Here is a 15,547-nt window from a genome sequence, read left to right as displayed (position 1 = left end):
AATTATCAACCTTTTTATAGAACCCATAACCCAAACCATACAAGCAATTTTTCGTGAATCAATAGTTAAAATAGGGTAAACAAATGCTATCACAGCGTCAGTGCGATGTAAAACCCAAGCACCGTGCGGGTTTCTTGCCCCTTTCTTGCCCCTACCCGACGCCTTCAAGAGCAGAACGCAACCTCTGATTTCGGCTCGGGTTAGCGAGCTCAGCCAGCAATCCAGTAGTAGTTATATATCGATGGGTAGAGATGGGACGTTCGGATCGTTTTACTGATCCGGGTCAACCGGTCTCGTTCACTGCCGCGACCCGTTCAAAAGACCCGTTCAATTGAACCGGTCTGTCGACTGTCAGTCAGCCAGGTTCCTTGCCATTCCGAACGCAATCGGACTTCTTCGGTCATCGGATCTTGGCGAACGGCGAACGAAAAGACCGAGACCGAACGAAATGAACGAAAAGACCGAGACCGAACGAAACCAAAGTAAACTACGTGAGTCAACACAGAACATATTTTCTATCCTGTATTATTTTCTAGGTTAAATTAAGTCAATATTGATATTTTAAACTCAATAAATAATGTTTTTATTTTTTTTTATGAGTAAATATATTAAGATACACAATTTTTCTTATAATAGAGTTTCGTTACAAAATTTAAACAGTCAGTTGATTGGAGTGAACGAAATCAGAATTGAACGGGTCTTTTGAATAAGTGTGACCCGGATCACTCGTTCACCTGACTGACCCGTCATGACCGAACGACACATCTCTAATAGGATAGGTTATGCTCTACTTTGTCCGTCCCTTTCCCCGTTTATGCAGAAGAACGAATAAGAATAATCATCATAATTAGGCCTACTTCATTATATTATAGTAAGTTACCTACTCTAATTTGAGTTACTAAACTTTGATCCTATATTTATCCAACCATAATGAATATTTTGTTTGTAGGCTATGCAACATCTGAACGTATGCTAATTGCTTTAACAAATTTTGATAAATTTAGACTGGGATTTCGCTCATGCTTAGCCTATGCAAACTAACAAGGGAGGTACATAGGGAATAGTACATAGGGAGGTAGGTACTATTAACAGTAGGCTACATGTCTCCTCTGTACCTTACTTTTCTGTGTACTAACTTATTATTAGGCTAACTAAACTAGGCCTAGTTCTGCCAAAAATACTTTTGACTTGTGTGAACCTGGCAATAACTCGGCAATAAGTAGTGCACGCGCCATAACAAATCTATTGCTGGCCGTTTTGGAGAAAATACGTCCGCGATCCATATTACTTTTACCATAGATAAAACATACTCCCTTAGTAGATTAGTCATCCTAATGGAACAGCTGAAGCCAATTTTATTGTTAGTTCTGTACGTCCAACTATAGAGGTTATGTTTTGTTTACAATTTGTTTCTTGTTATTGCAGTCATTTAAAACCTTGTTTAACCTAATAAAACGATATAATCATAAGCAATAACTGGTCTCCTAGTTATATAACCAAATAGTAAAGCACAAATCATGAAAATAGCCCTAAAATAATAGAAACAAAATGTTGTCTAACTTACACTAGCGATCAGTGTGGACGGACATGAACTAGACGCAAAAACAAGCTTCAAAATTTACAATGGGATGAGGAGTCTACTTGTGTTGCTTAGTCTATGCTTTTACCAATGATGCCAACAGATAGAGGACACTTTAACGGACACGACAGTATCAACATTATGTACCTGGGGAGTAAGTTAGGTGGGGTAAAATCAGCAATAAGTTGTGCGCGCGCCCGCTAAAATCTATTGCTGGCCGTTTTGCGGCAAAATACGTCCGCGATCCATATTACCGATGATGTCAACAGATAGAGGACACTTTAACGGACACGACGGTATGAACATCATAACTTAACGAAGTGCTGCCATTGACATTGGGTACTTAGGGCTGACAAGGATCAAGAAGTAGTTTGACCAGCAGGGTACGAGAGGTTTGAGAGCCTTCCCTGCAAAAGGGAGGAATTTGGAAAATTTTAATTAAAAATTAATTACTTGTAGCCTACTGTTTTTCTTTTATTTACCTACTTATAATTAACTTACATTTGTTCATTTATTTATCATTTTGAAATACCGGTATCCATCAAAATCTTAGGTAGGCCTGGCCAACCCTCTCTAGCTGTCCCTGTTAGAGCAAAAGTTACATTAGTTGGCCCAGGCCTACTTCATAAATGTAAAAACTTTTCAGCAAAGAAATAACATATGCACTTAAATTGAAGACTAAGTTTTGAAAATATTATTTTCACAGATGCCTAATCGTAAACTTAACATGGCGGCTGCCTCAACATATGTTGTGTCCGAGGAGGCTCTTCGGCGAGCTTCAATAGCCAATCGACTGGCCGAAAGCCTACCATGGGCAAATACATTCCTACTCGTAGGAATGCTTGGTAAGTTGCAGGAAAGATATAAATGAAACGTCAAACTCATTTACAATTTGTGAGTAGGGACAGTTGTAACGTGTTGGCCATAAACTAATAACCAGAATAACTGTGTGTAAATTGCAACATAATAACAGCAATAACACCATAGTCTTATTACTTCCGTAACATGAGGATAGTATTTGTATTATTTCACCAACTGTTGGTTTGAATAATCACAACATCCTGTATTTCTCATAATTTTGAATAATGCCACAATATTTCCACAGAACACATGAAACAATTTTACTTTTAGATAAGTTCAAATATATTAAGCCTCATTCGGAGCACACTTGTGCACTAAAAAACGTTTAGGCCTACATTCTCCCCTACTGTGTTAAATATGTAAACATAAAAAGTAAATACCTTTATCAAAGTAAAACTTTTATATTCATACACGTAATAAAAATAACTAATTAAGATATTTATCGCATATATTGTATATATTTTAATTTATTGCAATTACTCGTTAGAGCAATTTCAATACAACGAGATGTGCGTCATCAACATCCTCCCCAAACTGGAGGATGTTAGGTAGACGCCTGGGAGAAGTAGGAAGAGGAGGTGCGAGAGGAGGGCCTAGAAGAGAGCGGCGCAGAGGAGGGCGCGAAATACATGAGAATAGAGAGCTAGAAAGAAGGGCGGAGCGCATAGTACAGAGGGGAAGACAAGAAGAGAGAAGGGCGGAGCGGAATGCACATCAGAGAGGAAGAGAGAGAAGGAGGACGTGCTGAGGACCAAAGGCAAAATGAACAGTAAGTTAACACATTACCTAAACATTAATATAAAACATCCAGGAGTGACTGTAAAAAAACCCAAAATCAACTTTAAACATGAATTAAGTTTTTAGTAAAGAAATTCCCCTTTAAATTTTTTCTAATTTTGCCATAGAAAAATTTAAGCTTTCAATTTTTTGTCAATCGTAGGCTATTCAAATTAAGTTCCATCATCAAATCTGCAAACCTTGTCACAATCTACTGGTAATTTAACTTGTGGATAAATTATAATCAATTAAACAATAATAAAAAATTTACTCAATTGATTGTGTTCAAGGACACATACTATACAAGTCTAATATATACTAAATTTTATACTGTACTAGATGGATTTATCTTTCATATTAGAGAATTTTTGTATGACAGTTTTGTATTTGTTTGATCTAGACCGTAGATTGACTTGTTCAAATGTATGGCCATCAATTTCTATTGGTTCTTCAGTATTATCCAGGTTTCTTGAAAAGTGCATGTACTTAGTTTTTTGAATCGTTTGTTTTTGGCCTACTTTTTCTGTTTCTTTCATAAATACTTTTTTAAATACTACTTTTTATGTGATTATAACCACATCATCTGCAAAGGCTAAGATGTTTATTTTGGATCCTATTTTCACTCCTATGTTCTTCTCTGCTACCTTCTGTAGAGTTTCTTCAATGGCAAAATTAAATAGGATCGGTGATAGCCCATCTCCTTGTCTGACACCAGAGTTTACTTCAAAGGGGTTGCAGTTGTGGCCATCAATTCTAACTGAACACTTAGATCCTGAAATACTCATTTTCATTAAGGCTATAATTTTATTCGGTAAGCCGAATTTTCTTAGCTGTGCCCATAATTTGTCCCTTCTTATGCTGTCGTAAGCCTTTGAAAGTCAATAAATAGGCCTAAGGCATAAAATTCTTTATTGAACTCCCAATAATTGGCTACTATTTCTTTTAAGATAAATATTTGGTCAGTTGTCGATCTACTCTTCCCCTAAACCCCGCTTGATGCTCACCTATCAACTCGTGTTACGAGTATTGTTCTAGACGCTTTAAAATAATTTTTGAGATAACTTTGTATGGGATACTAAGCAGTGAGATTCCCCTATAGTTATCACAAACTTCTTTCTCACCCTTTTTATGAATAGGGATAATGACTGCTTCCTGCCACTCCATTGGCATTTCTTCTTGTTCCCATATTTTTGAAATTAAATTATACAGCTTTTCTGCTATTATGTTTCCTACTCTCTTTAATATATCTCTGCTGTTATTTAATCTCTTCCAGGAGCTTTGTCATTTTTCAGGGACTTAATTGTATATTGTACTTCCCCTGAGACTGGAATCCCTTACTCTATCACTAGACCAGCTCGCTCCTCACCGTCCACCACAGTGTGGATCCTTTCTTTTAAGATGGTAAAAATGAAGGGTAGGTATTTGTTTGTTAGGAGCTAGGCCTATATTTTGAGATGTAACTTATGGTGAACTAAAAAAAAAAAACTTGTGTATGGCTTGTAGCTGAATAATCATATAATACCATACCCGGGTGTATGAAAAATGGGTATTTACCCGCAGTTACAAATACCCTGGTATTTTACATCTCTAGTCATTGCCATGTTAATCTTTCGTATATCGACCTTTTGTAGGTTCAATGAACAAAGTATGGAGTTGACTGGGTCACTTCGAAATTGTAAGAAAAAGCGAAGGTGAGATGCTGGATCTCTTTGTACAGCATGATGTTCTCAGCAATGTCCGATAAGGTGCGAGAAATGTGGGCTGGAATTTTGCTCAACCGGGAAATGTTGCTTTCCAGTGCGACCGCGTGAGCATTCAACTCTTCAAGCAAAAGAGGCCTACAAGTTGCAGCTGGAAGCGTTACGGCGTTGAAGTACACGTTCCTCGCCAAGACTCTTATTTCGCCGAGGACTATCATGGAACTAGTTGCCTCCTATCTGTGGCTGAATCCCTGTGACAGCTAGCCTACATCACGAAAAACTGCGGGGCTGCTGACCACACCAAAACAGATTGGTTCTCGTTACATTGAGAAGTCCTTGTGAACCAGGCCAACTATAGACATCCCAAGAACAAAACAACCAGCGCAGAAACGAAAAGATCACGTGGTTCGCGCAGGTAGGTGTGGAGTACCATTCAAACCTGCGAGGCTCGAAACGGCCCAGGGTTCTTTTGTTTCTGGTATTACTATAGTGCTTGAAGCAACCTCGGTGGGCCCAGCATGGTTGTAAAAATCAAAGAGGCCAAGTTTTGTTCAAGGAAGTACAACCGTGGCCATAGGGTAGAGGGCCAGTGAGTCTTCAGTGGCATGGAACAAGAATCCAGGTATTCATTCTTGGTGCCTGTGGATACAATGCTGATATCCAAGCTTTGAAATTAAGGAAGTGGATTTTACCACAAACCACTAAATACAATAAAAAAATAGGGCTGCCGCTTCCCTCTATCCCCCCATCTTCCAGTATCCATACACCTCATCAGTGAGCAAAAATTTCCCTTAAGCGTTTGAATTGAAATTACTTACCGGTAATAATCCCACATGTCATATGTCTGTAATGTAAATATTTACCACTGAAATTTTTACAAGCATCAATCTTTACCTGCTAAAACAGGTCACCTATGTTATAATCGTAATTTTTTTTTTTTAACACCATTGATGAACATAAAATACAAACAAACCTACATCCTGAGCAGAAAACACCGCAACACCATTTTTTTGTCCGAAGCACTACTCCCAAAAAGAGACACAAGCTGAACATAGAATAAAAAACCCAGACACTCTGGAACTCAGCTCTCAGGAACACCAAACGCTTAGCAACCAAAACACCATAAAAATAGCTCATCAAAATATAAACTGGCTAACTAATAAACTAAATAGACTTAACCATTTCCTCTACAATGAAAACCCGGACCTGTTAAAAATAACTGAACATGGACTATGAAAGGAAAACCTTGCTACAACCTGCATTGAGGGCTACTCACTTATTGGGGGATTCATAAGAAAAGACCACATCAGAGGAGGAGTTGCTGGATACGTGAAGAAAGGCCAGGAAAAGGAAACCCGATCTTGAACGCACTAAAAATGTTACGAAGGGCCTCAGGCCAAATCAGATCGGTTCAAAATCGGGTTGCATGCAGTCACCTCACAACAGTTAGGACATCATGAACTACATACATACAACACAAGACATGCCACAAATTTCACCCTTCCACTACACCGCCTAACGTTTTTCGAGAAGAAACCTTCATACAAAGGAGCGCTCTTCATCAACCACCTACCCGACCATCTAAGAAGCCAGCCACCCCAACGTTTCAAGAACCAGCTAACGGAATGGCTCCAAGAAAGACCCTACTACTCAGAATCAGAATTCCTGAACACCTGACACAGCGCCGCCGCCGACGAGAGCTCTCTCTGGACATCAAAATGTTAACTTTGTGTTATCACATTACATAACTATATAAAAAAAATCTTGAGAATTGTATAACTTTGACAATCTAAAATCTTTTGTTTTGACGCATGTACTATTCTCCCACGAATATGTAAAAAATAACATTGTCTATTGGCTATTGTCTATTGACAATATTATTGTTTTAATCATAGTAAATGGCTGGCCTTAAACTTTTTTTTATTTTTGATTAAAGTTAAACGTTAATTAAATTTGATTTTGGCCATATACACGTCATGTTTGCCCCCAAAATTACAGTTTTCTGACAGTTTCTTATAGCCTAACAAAAGTTATAGTATAAACTCTATAAAAATATAGCTAATTTCCAAATCATCTTTACTACATCTTTACTTTTTCTAAACATCTGATCTAAAAAATGTATTAATGGCTCTTTAAAAACATTACTAGTTATGTTTGACAAAACTAATTAGGTTAGGCTGATCCATGTTTTACATGTTTGGCACAATCAATCAGTAGGTAATTTCAATCGGATATTAGGTTATAAATGTACCATTACCTGGCTTTATACCATTAGAGTACCATTGGCTTTATTTATGATTGGAATGTGAAGTGAATCTTTACTGTATACATGCTGTGTTGTAGCTATGGTATTATTGATTTAACCTGAGGTGCCAAGTTATCACAAGCTGTGTGGGTTGTGGGGGCCTCTTCTATATATCTTACTTATTTCTAGAACAAATTAAGAGTAAGTACTGGTAGCACTAAAACACATTCTCTGTAGTTTGCTAAAGATATAATTTACCTAGTTTTATTATAGCCTACTTTTATAACTTGCACAAAACTTCAAAGTTTGTAGGCCTAACTGATAACAATTTTTATCAATTTTTAAAATTTTGTATCTTGTTTTCATTGTGTTATAGGTATAGTTTATTTAGTTTTATGGATTAAGTGATTATTCTTCAAAAAAAAATAATTTCTCAAGTGCAGCAAAGATAAACAATACCTAATTATATTAACCCAGATTCCTATTGAATATTCCATGTAAACAAAATTTAATAATTTTCCTACCGAGGGTATAAACTTTCCCCAGCTAACGAGGCAAGTACATTTTCTGCTTCTCATTCATAAGAGGAACAAGGGGGCTATGGTGGGGCTAGAGCATATAGACAAATTAGCATACAAAGCTCTTGAGTGCTTTCAACAACGTTTTACATATCTGAATTATCTCTTTTAGTTTTTAAAACCAACTTTTAGTATTTTAACCCAAAGCTGAGTGAAGGATGGGTACAGAATGGAGTGAGATGCTTGTTCTTACTGACTAAGACTATGTCTCATTATTGCTTGACTGTGACGTTCTTAGTGTGTTTTTGATTTGAAAATCTGGATTGCCTCAAAGTAAAAGAAGAAAGTGAAATGATGAATCAGCCAGTTAGCTTTTTAGGACGTTTTGATGGTACTGTTTTACCATCTAAAATTAAATGGTTTTCCCAACTCCTATTATTAGGCTAATGTGCTGTCTTTAATCATTATTTAATTCAACAGTTTTGTCGCCGAACTGTTAAAAATGAATCGTCTTATTGAAACCAAGAATGTTTTGAAGAATATAGCCAAGGACATTGTAACAAAATGTGCAGCTAAAGGCCAGACCATCAGTTCAGCATGTGCTTTAAGAATTGTAAGTCAACATTTTATAGTATGATGCTATTTTTAAATATGATAAGTTGAGAACGATAACCCAAAGTATATTCAACTACTTTGAAGTAATTTACCAATAGCTTTATATAGCTATGACTATAGATAGATTTAACATAGGTACTCACTTAATAGCTGAAGACAATTTTATTGTTAGTTCCGTCCGGTGTACTAGGTGTCGTGTTTTGTTCAAAATTTTTTTCTTGTAATTTCAATAATTTAAAACCTCCTTTAGACAAATAAAACATACCAATCATTAACAATAGACTAACTCATCCTCTAGTTTATATAGGCCTAACCAAAGACGAAAGCACACATTATGAAATTAACCTTACTAATTATATTTTTTTAAATTTCAACACTAGTGGATCAGTATCACTAGCAAACACGAAAAACGAGCTTCAAAATTTACAATGAAGGTCTACTTGTCATCACAAGTTTGCTGTTGTAAATGTACACGTCTAGGTCTGGATTATGTGTAGTTATTCTGTTCACTCTATTCTTTTGCTGTCAAGAAGCTTTTTTTATGTTTGATAAATATAAGCATAGACAAATAGAATAAATTAGACTGTCAAAGAAAGGTTCCCCGATGTCCCGCTAGAGTGCTCAGTGTTCGATTCGCTGCCGTCGTCCTACTCTTTGCCGTATGCTACCAGCAGACTGCAGCGATGTGCGCCGTAACTACACGGCACTCCTAGTGGTAGACGCCAAAACTTATGATAACCGCAGCACTGCTGTCGGTCTATATTTAACTATTTTTGTCTATGATATAAGCTACTGGATGAGTGTTTATTTTATACTATTTGGAAGCTACTCATTTTTAAACCTCATTTATTTATTAATTATTTCAGTGTTAGAATCCTGTTTCGGTTGTCAGTTTAAATATTCTTAGATAATTCTCATATATGTTGCTTTATATATACTAGCCTAAGATATTATCATGGGTTTAAACACCATCTTCACATTCTTTATGGCATGTTAAACAATCTTCGTGCAAGTGATTTTACCAGGCCTTCTGGAGTTGTCAGCTTTATCGCTTTATCAAATGCTGGCTTACTGGTTTTCTTACAAAGCCTGGTTTCTTTAAACAAGGATTTGTAACTTATAAAATAACTAAAGGTGTATGCAAGTTGTTAGTAAAAGCATATTAAATCATCTCCTTTCCTATTTTAGAAATTTAGTACCCCCAATATTATGGGAAATTAAAATTTGTATTTCAGATGAAGATTACTATTCAAAATCCCGAATATGACTTTGGCTCAGATATGATGACCCGGCCGCAGATCCAGCAGTTGGTGGCAACATGTGTGGCCAAGATGACTGACAGAGTTGGTTCTTCCTCTCGTACCATAGAGATGCAGGTTTACTTCAGTTCTAATTATACAACCAGAGGTACGCTTTCTATGGATCGTTTATGTTTTTCAACAAAAGCTACGATGGTTATCTGAACTGTTTAATGTTTGGAAAGTAACCAAATATCCTAGTACAGTTGTTCTAATATACACGTTGGTACCCTTATGCGGGAGCAAGTGAGATCGGTCACAAAAAAATAAAATAAAATAAACCTAATTTTCCCTACAGGGTCAGTTCTTGCACATAGCAACTGGCAAGTTGCAAATCTTTTGTTTGTTAACAGTTGGAGATATTCTTAATTTAGCATCAGCTAACATTCTTAACTTAAAACTTAGGATGTAAAAAATCGGAATATTTAAAAAAGTATTTTAATAACGTTTTTTAGGTGAAAATTTAACTACGTTTGGATATACTTGGGTCTGGATTCTCGCACTTGCAAAACATTATGTTATTTTAACTTCTAGCTGTGGTGTTAAATATTAATAAAATGATAGCTATCTACATTCACAATTTTAAAAAAGTGTGGCGAGAGGTGAACCAATAAAGTGGAAATCCACGGTTATAAAACTAGTAGGGTGGCAACCTCCAAGTAAATTACCTTTTCATATATAAATCATCATATTAACCTTTTCCTTTTGCCTAATTAATTAATTACAAAGAGTCTCAAAAGTAACTTTAGAGAGCTACATATTTGAATCCTCAATGCCACTGGATTAAAAAGAAAAGATCAAACATCTATTCTGTTTGTAAGACAAACAAAATTTAAGTGCTTCATTCAAGGAATTGGAGTCAAGGTTCGAGTCATTGAAGTCATACTGTATTATTTAAAATACCAATTGTTAGATAGCGAGAAGAAAACTCTGATATAGTTGTGTAAAATTCATTGTCTAAAGTTAATTTTTGCTGACGGTGGGGAAGGATTTGAGGGATTATACATTTTTTTATTATTACGTGTATGGCAAAAACAAGTTTTCACGACTTTTGGGTCCTGGAATCTGATCCCGTCCTCAGGTGAGAAAGTATCTAAAACATAACTAAACAAACCTAGCTAAAGCTGGAAAATCACTCTTTATAACCATAGAAAACTGGTTACTAGCCAGACCAATTATTCTTATTGTTACTATGAGTTGTTTACAATGTTTTGTTTTATAATGGTACAGAGTATTGATAAGCCAGCCGCCCTTACAACATCATCAGTCATTTGAGCTTAATTTAAATCAATGAACCAGTATAATTTGTACTGTATTCAGTCTATTTCCAGACGAGATTGTAGTGGATCACAGACACAATGTTCTGAGTCGGACTGAGCCTCTCATTGCTGAGATCAAGGATACAGGACTGGTAACAGGGGATGACTTGAAGAATCTTTACCGCAAGTTAGTCATTGCTATAACACTCTTGTCTGGCCTGGGCAACCCATCGGCTACATCTGTACTCAAGGAGGCAACTGGTACGTGGAGACTTTATTTATACAGGGTGTCCCAGACCACCCGGCCGGCTTCTCTAGCTCCAATATGAAAGCAAATAGAAACCTAATTGCAACTGGTTGAAGAGCTGTAGGAAATTAGTGTATTTTAATGTTTTATTAGAGTTTTTGCTGTTGTAAATGTAAATGTCTAGGTCTGGATTAAACTAATTACTAATTAGGTAAAAAAAAATTGTTGGACGGTAGAAAGATTAATAAAGGAAAGAACATAATTGCAAATTTCTTAGTTATTTTTCAATTCCATATCTCTAATAAAGTTTTGAAAATCTGCCCTTTGGCGTGCTTTTTTGGGTTTAAAAATAATTTAGCTTAATTCATTGGGGTCAAAATAGCGGGTTCCAGTTGCAATTAGGTTTCTATTTGCTTGCATATTGGAGCTATAGAAGCCGGCCGGGTGGTCTGAGACACCCTGTATATAAAAAATATTCAAAGAGACCAATAAAAAAAATATTCATAGAAATATTAGCTTTCCAGCGCTAGTTTTGTACTTGTTTTTGCATTGTTCCAATTTATATACAGAATGTCCCAAAAGTCCCGGACCGGTTTAGTATTTTCTAAACGAGAACAGATAAATCAATAAGATTTGGTACATTAACACCACGCCAAAAAATCTACTTTTTTAAGGAAATATCAATTTGCTGTCACATCATGGGGACGTCCCGCAAGGAGTCAGAAGGAAATCTTAAACAGAAGCATAGGTTGACATGTACATCAAATTAAAGGTCTTTACTAGCAGAATACAATGCCGCAAATTTGAACTCAAACGGACAACCGAGTCAAGAATGACATTGGTTCAAAGATTCTTTTAATTTACATTGCTATTATACGCTTACTCCTCGGGGGGCACAGCCCTAGGAATCGTAAAAAATTGTTAACGTAAGCATAGGTCGATATGCACATCAAATTAAAGGTATTCACTAGTAGATTACAATGTCGTAAATTCAAGCTCAAAAGAACGCCTGAGTAAAAAATGGCAGTCGTTCAAAGATTCAAAATGGCAGATTCAAGAAATCTTTGAACGGCTGCCATTTTTTATTCAGTTATCCGTTTGAGTTCAAATTTGCGGCATTATATTCTGCTAGTAAAGGTCTTTAATTTGATGTGCATATCAACCTATGCTTCTATTTAAAATTTCCTTCTGACTCCTTACGGGACGTCCCCATGATGTGACAGAAAATTGAAATTTCCTTAAAAAAGTAGATTTTTAGGTGTGGTGTTGATGTACCAAATCTTATTGATTTATCTGTTGTCGTTTAGAAAATATTAAACCGGTCCGGGACTTTTGGGACAGTCTGTATATTAATCAATCATATTTATTAGCTTTTGATCATATAAATAGTTACTAAGGTCCATAATTCAATAGAGTATGTTCCTTTAAAATGTATAGTGTAGGGCCCCTTCCACAAGTGCTGATAATACATAGTATGTGGTATATACTATCTTGACTTTAATCTATTGTATAGTGTTTATGTATATGTATTTGTATATTGTTATTGTATCTTGACTTTTAGTCGGGGTATTATACGGATCTAACATTTAAAAAATAACTTAGCGCATGCTATTATATTAATTTGGACAAACTTGTATTGATAAGTGAAATAACTTGCTTGTGGACTAGTAAAATACTCTTGGGGCAAGTGTCTGTTGAAAACCAAACTAAATTTAAATGTAATTTATTAACAACTTTTGTATTTCCTATTCTTATCATACCAATAATAGCTCCCCCACCCTTCCACCATGGTCAAGAATCAAAATAATTTATTCTTACTAGTCTAGAGACAAGGTTTAATGGTCCAATCTATAACTATAAAAGAGCCAGTAGTTGCTAGTAAGTGGTCAAATGACAGGGCCGGACTTAGGACTTCAGGGGCCCCAGGCAAATTTTCCAATGGGGCCCTAGGATTTCAGTTTGGGGGGGGGGGTCCTCTGGGGGAATTTGGGGGGAAAACTTCTAAATTTAGGCTTCAAATAGAGCAATTTAAGGCCAAATAAGCAATAAGTTCTATATCGAAAATCGTTCTTAAAATATAACTATTTTAACATATTTTCATATACAGCATCTTTTAATTTTATACACAAAAAATAAAAATGTTTGAAACCTAATCTTTTGCATTCACTATTTAAACAGACCCTGACAAAATGTTTCAAATTGCTTTGTAGCACAGTAGAGTCCCGCAAACCCGGCGTAATGTGGACTGTAAGGGTGCCGAGTTTGTGAAATGCCGGGTTATCGGGAACTAGGGTTAAAAATAAGAACAATACAATTTTTAAGCGTTTTAACCGCCGTTTTTTATTTTTACAGTATTTATATTACAGTATTAAGTCATAAGAAATAAAAAGAATGTATTCTGTAGGCCTATACATATTGTACAGTATATATTACGTACTTTTATAGACAAGATAAATAAGTACAGTACACGCCAGGAAAACTCAGTACAGTTCAAATAAAAACCTAATTCATTTTTTCCAGAAAAAGTTTTTAATGCTCATTTGTTTCTCACACTGAACTCTGCGCTTTGCTGCTATATCTCGAAGGCGGCGAAGACACAATATGTCCATTGGTGAAGCTCCTTGCTCCTCAAAATATCGTAAGGCCCCATCAACAGCTTTTAATCCTTCACTGTGGCTCATTTTTTGTACTTCTTGAGTGTCACATGCGTCTTTGTCTTCTGATTCGCTTTCTTCAGGCTGTTCCTTTTCTTTCACCATGGTGACAATTTCGTCATCGGAAAGAGCATTCTCCGTGGCATCTTGGTCCATCCATTCCTGTACATCCCCATCACTGAAGTTTTCACAGCCGGGAATCTTCTTTAATAGATCAACTAAAGCAGAATCTTCCTCCTTTGGGACATCAGTAAACGAATTTCCTGAATGATCCAGAAGTTTTTTCCAGGATCGCACTAATGTTATTGGCTCTAACTCATCCCAAGACTCAGCAACCCATCCAATAACATCCAGCAAATCAACCTTTTTAAGCCTATTCACTAGTTCTTGGCCTTCGTCAATCGCCGTCACTAGAGTTGATAGAAGTTTGCGCCGATATCTTTTTTTCATTGCGGCTAGAACACCTTGGTCCATAGGCTGACATAGTGCAGTCACATTTGGTGGTAAAAACATCGTTTTTATGTTGCCATCAACTAACTCTTCAGCATCAGGGTGTGAGGAAGCGTTGTCCAGAATCAAAATGGCTTTCCTTTCAAGATTCTTTGATTTTAAAAACGTTTCTACAGACGGAACGAACTGATTGTAAAACCAATTTTTGAAAATTGTTCCATCCATCCAGGCATTAGATTGGTTTGTGTACCAAACTGGAAGTTCATTTAAGTTTTGTATATTCTTGAAAGCACGAGGCTTTTTAGCTTTTCCAATAAAACAAAGCTTTAACTTATGCTCACCAGTTGCGTTGCTGCAGGCCATAATCGTAACTCTTTCTTTGCTTCTTTTGTACCCTGGAGCAGATTTCTCTTGTTTTGAAGCTAAGCTCTTCTCAGGTAACATACGAAAATTCAGTCCTGTCTCGTCACAGTTGTAAATTTGCTCACCAGACAGTCCTTCACTTTCAATAAGCTTTTGAAAGTTTTCCTTAAATTTCAGAACACTTTCATCGTTACCAGAAAGTTTTTCGCCACATATTGCTAGTTGCCTTACTCCATACCGTTTTTTCCATCGGTCTAGCCAGCCGATGCTAGCCACGAATGTTGCCTCTCCTTCTTTCTTTATTTTTTCATACAATTGAATAGCTTTTTCCTGCAGTATGGGTCCTGATATCGGTGTCCCTTTTTCTCTTTGCTGTCGAAACCATAAATATAGAGCTTCACTAACCTCATGAAATTCGCTTTCCTTCATGTTTTTCCTTTCTTTCAACGACTCAGTACACATTCTCTTTAAACACCAAGACTCAATTTCAGCTCTTTTCTTTTTCCAATCACCAATCGTACTTCTTCCAACTCCAAGATTCAATGCAATTTCATTTACACTTTCTCCTTTGTCCAGTCTTTTTAAAGCACTTAACTTTTGTTCCATAGATACATTAACTTGTTTTCTTTTTGCTGAAGTCGCCATTTTAAAATGAAAAACTACCGAACAAAAAACACACGTCGCATCGCCACCACTGTCACTGATCGACTGAACACGGAATGGCCGCGGGCCGCACACATCCGGTGGCAGGCGTGGGGGATGCGGAGTGGGGGATTAGACAACCAATAACGTAGTGGAGTGGGAGTGTGACGCGAGACATAGGAACGCCCCGCCCGACAGGGACAATGACCTTTAGCCGGTCTGCTTGCGCGGGGATGTTCCGTAGTGATGCGTCAAGAATGAGTTTGCGTGAGTACGGCATTTGTTCGCATTCAAATTCATGCCTTACTCGCTCCATTCCAGCCAACATTAATCCAAAAT

The 15,547-nt window shown here is 36.7% G+C and overlaps 1 protein-coding gene across 3 annotated transcripts in view; it reads left to right on the top strand.

The window, feature by feature from the left end:
- Positions 1-774: 774 nt before the first annotated feature.
- The window catches only part of LOC128986626 (cilia- and flagella-associated protein 206-like), a 40,587-nt gene continuing 25,814 nt past the window's right edge, over positions 775-15,547 (top strand). The window contains exons 1-6 of one of the 3 annotated variants that reach the window (XM_054407084.1): positions 775-871; positions 2,286-2,424; positions 2,928-3,209; positions 8,161-8,293; positions 9,531-9,702; positions 10,925-11,113. In XM_054407084.1, coding sequence (XP_054263059.1) covers positions 3,148-3,209; positions 8,161-8,293; positions 9,531-9,702; positions 10,925-11,113 — 556 coding nt within the window. In that variant the 5' untranslated portion in view covers positions 775-871; positions 2,286-2,424; positions 2,928-3,147. Of the gene's footprint in view, positions 872-2,285; positions 2,425-2,927; positions 3,210-4,097; positions 4,632-6,925; positions 7,364-8,160; positions 8,294-9,530; positions 9,703-10,924; positions 11,114-15,547 lie in introns of those variants that run through there. The other 2 variants (XM_054407086.1, XM_054407085.1) reach the window with 2 other exon arrangements.

This window comes from Macrosteles quadrilineatus, unplaced genomic scaffold (assembly GCF_028750875.1).
Source record: "Macrosteles quadrilineatus isolate MER2022 unplaced genomic scaffold, UCM_ALF_1.0 Scaffold_2__2_contigs__length_208266976, whole genome shotgun sequence".
Lineage (NCBI taxonomy): Eukaryota > Metazoa > Arthropoda > Insecta > Hemiptera > Cicadellidae > Macrosteles > Macrosteles quadrilineatus.
Note: the sequence above shows the minus strand (reverse complement) of the source record. Positions and strands in the feature narration are given on the sequence as shown.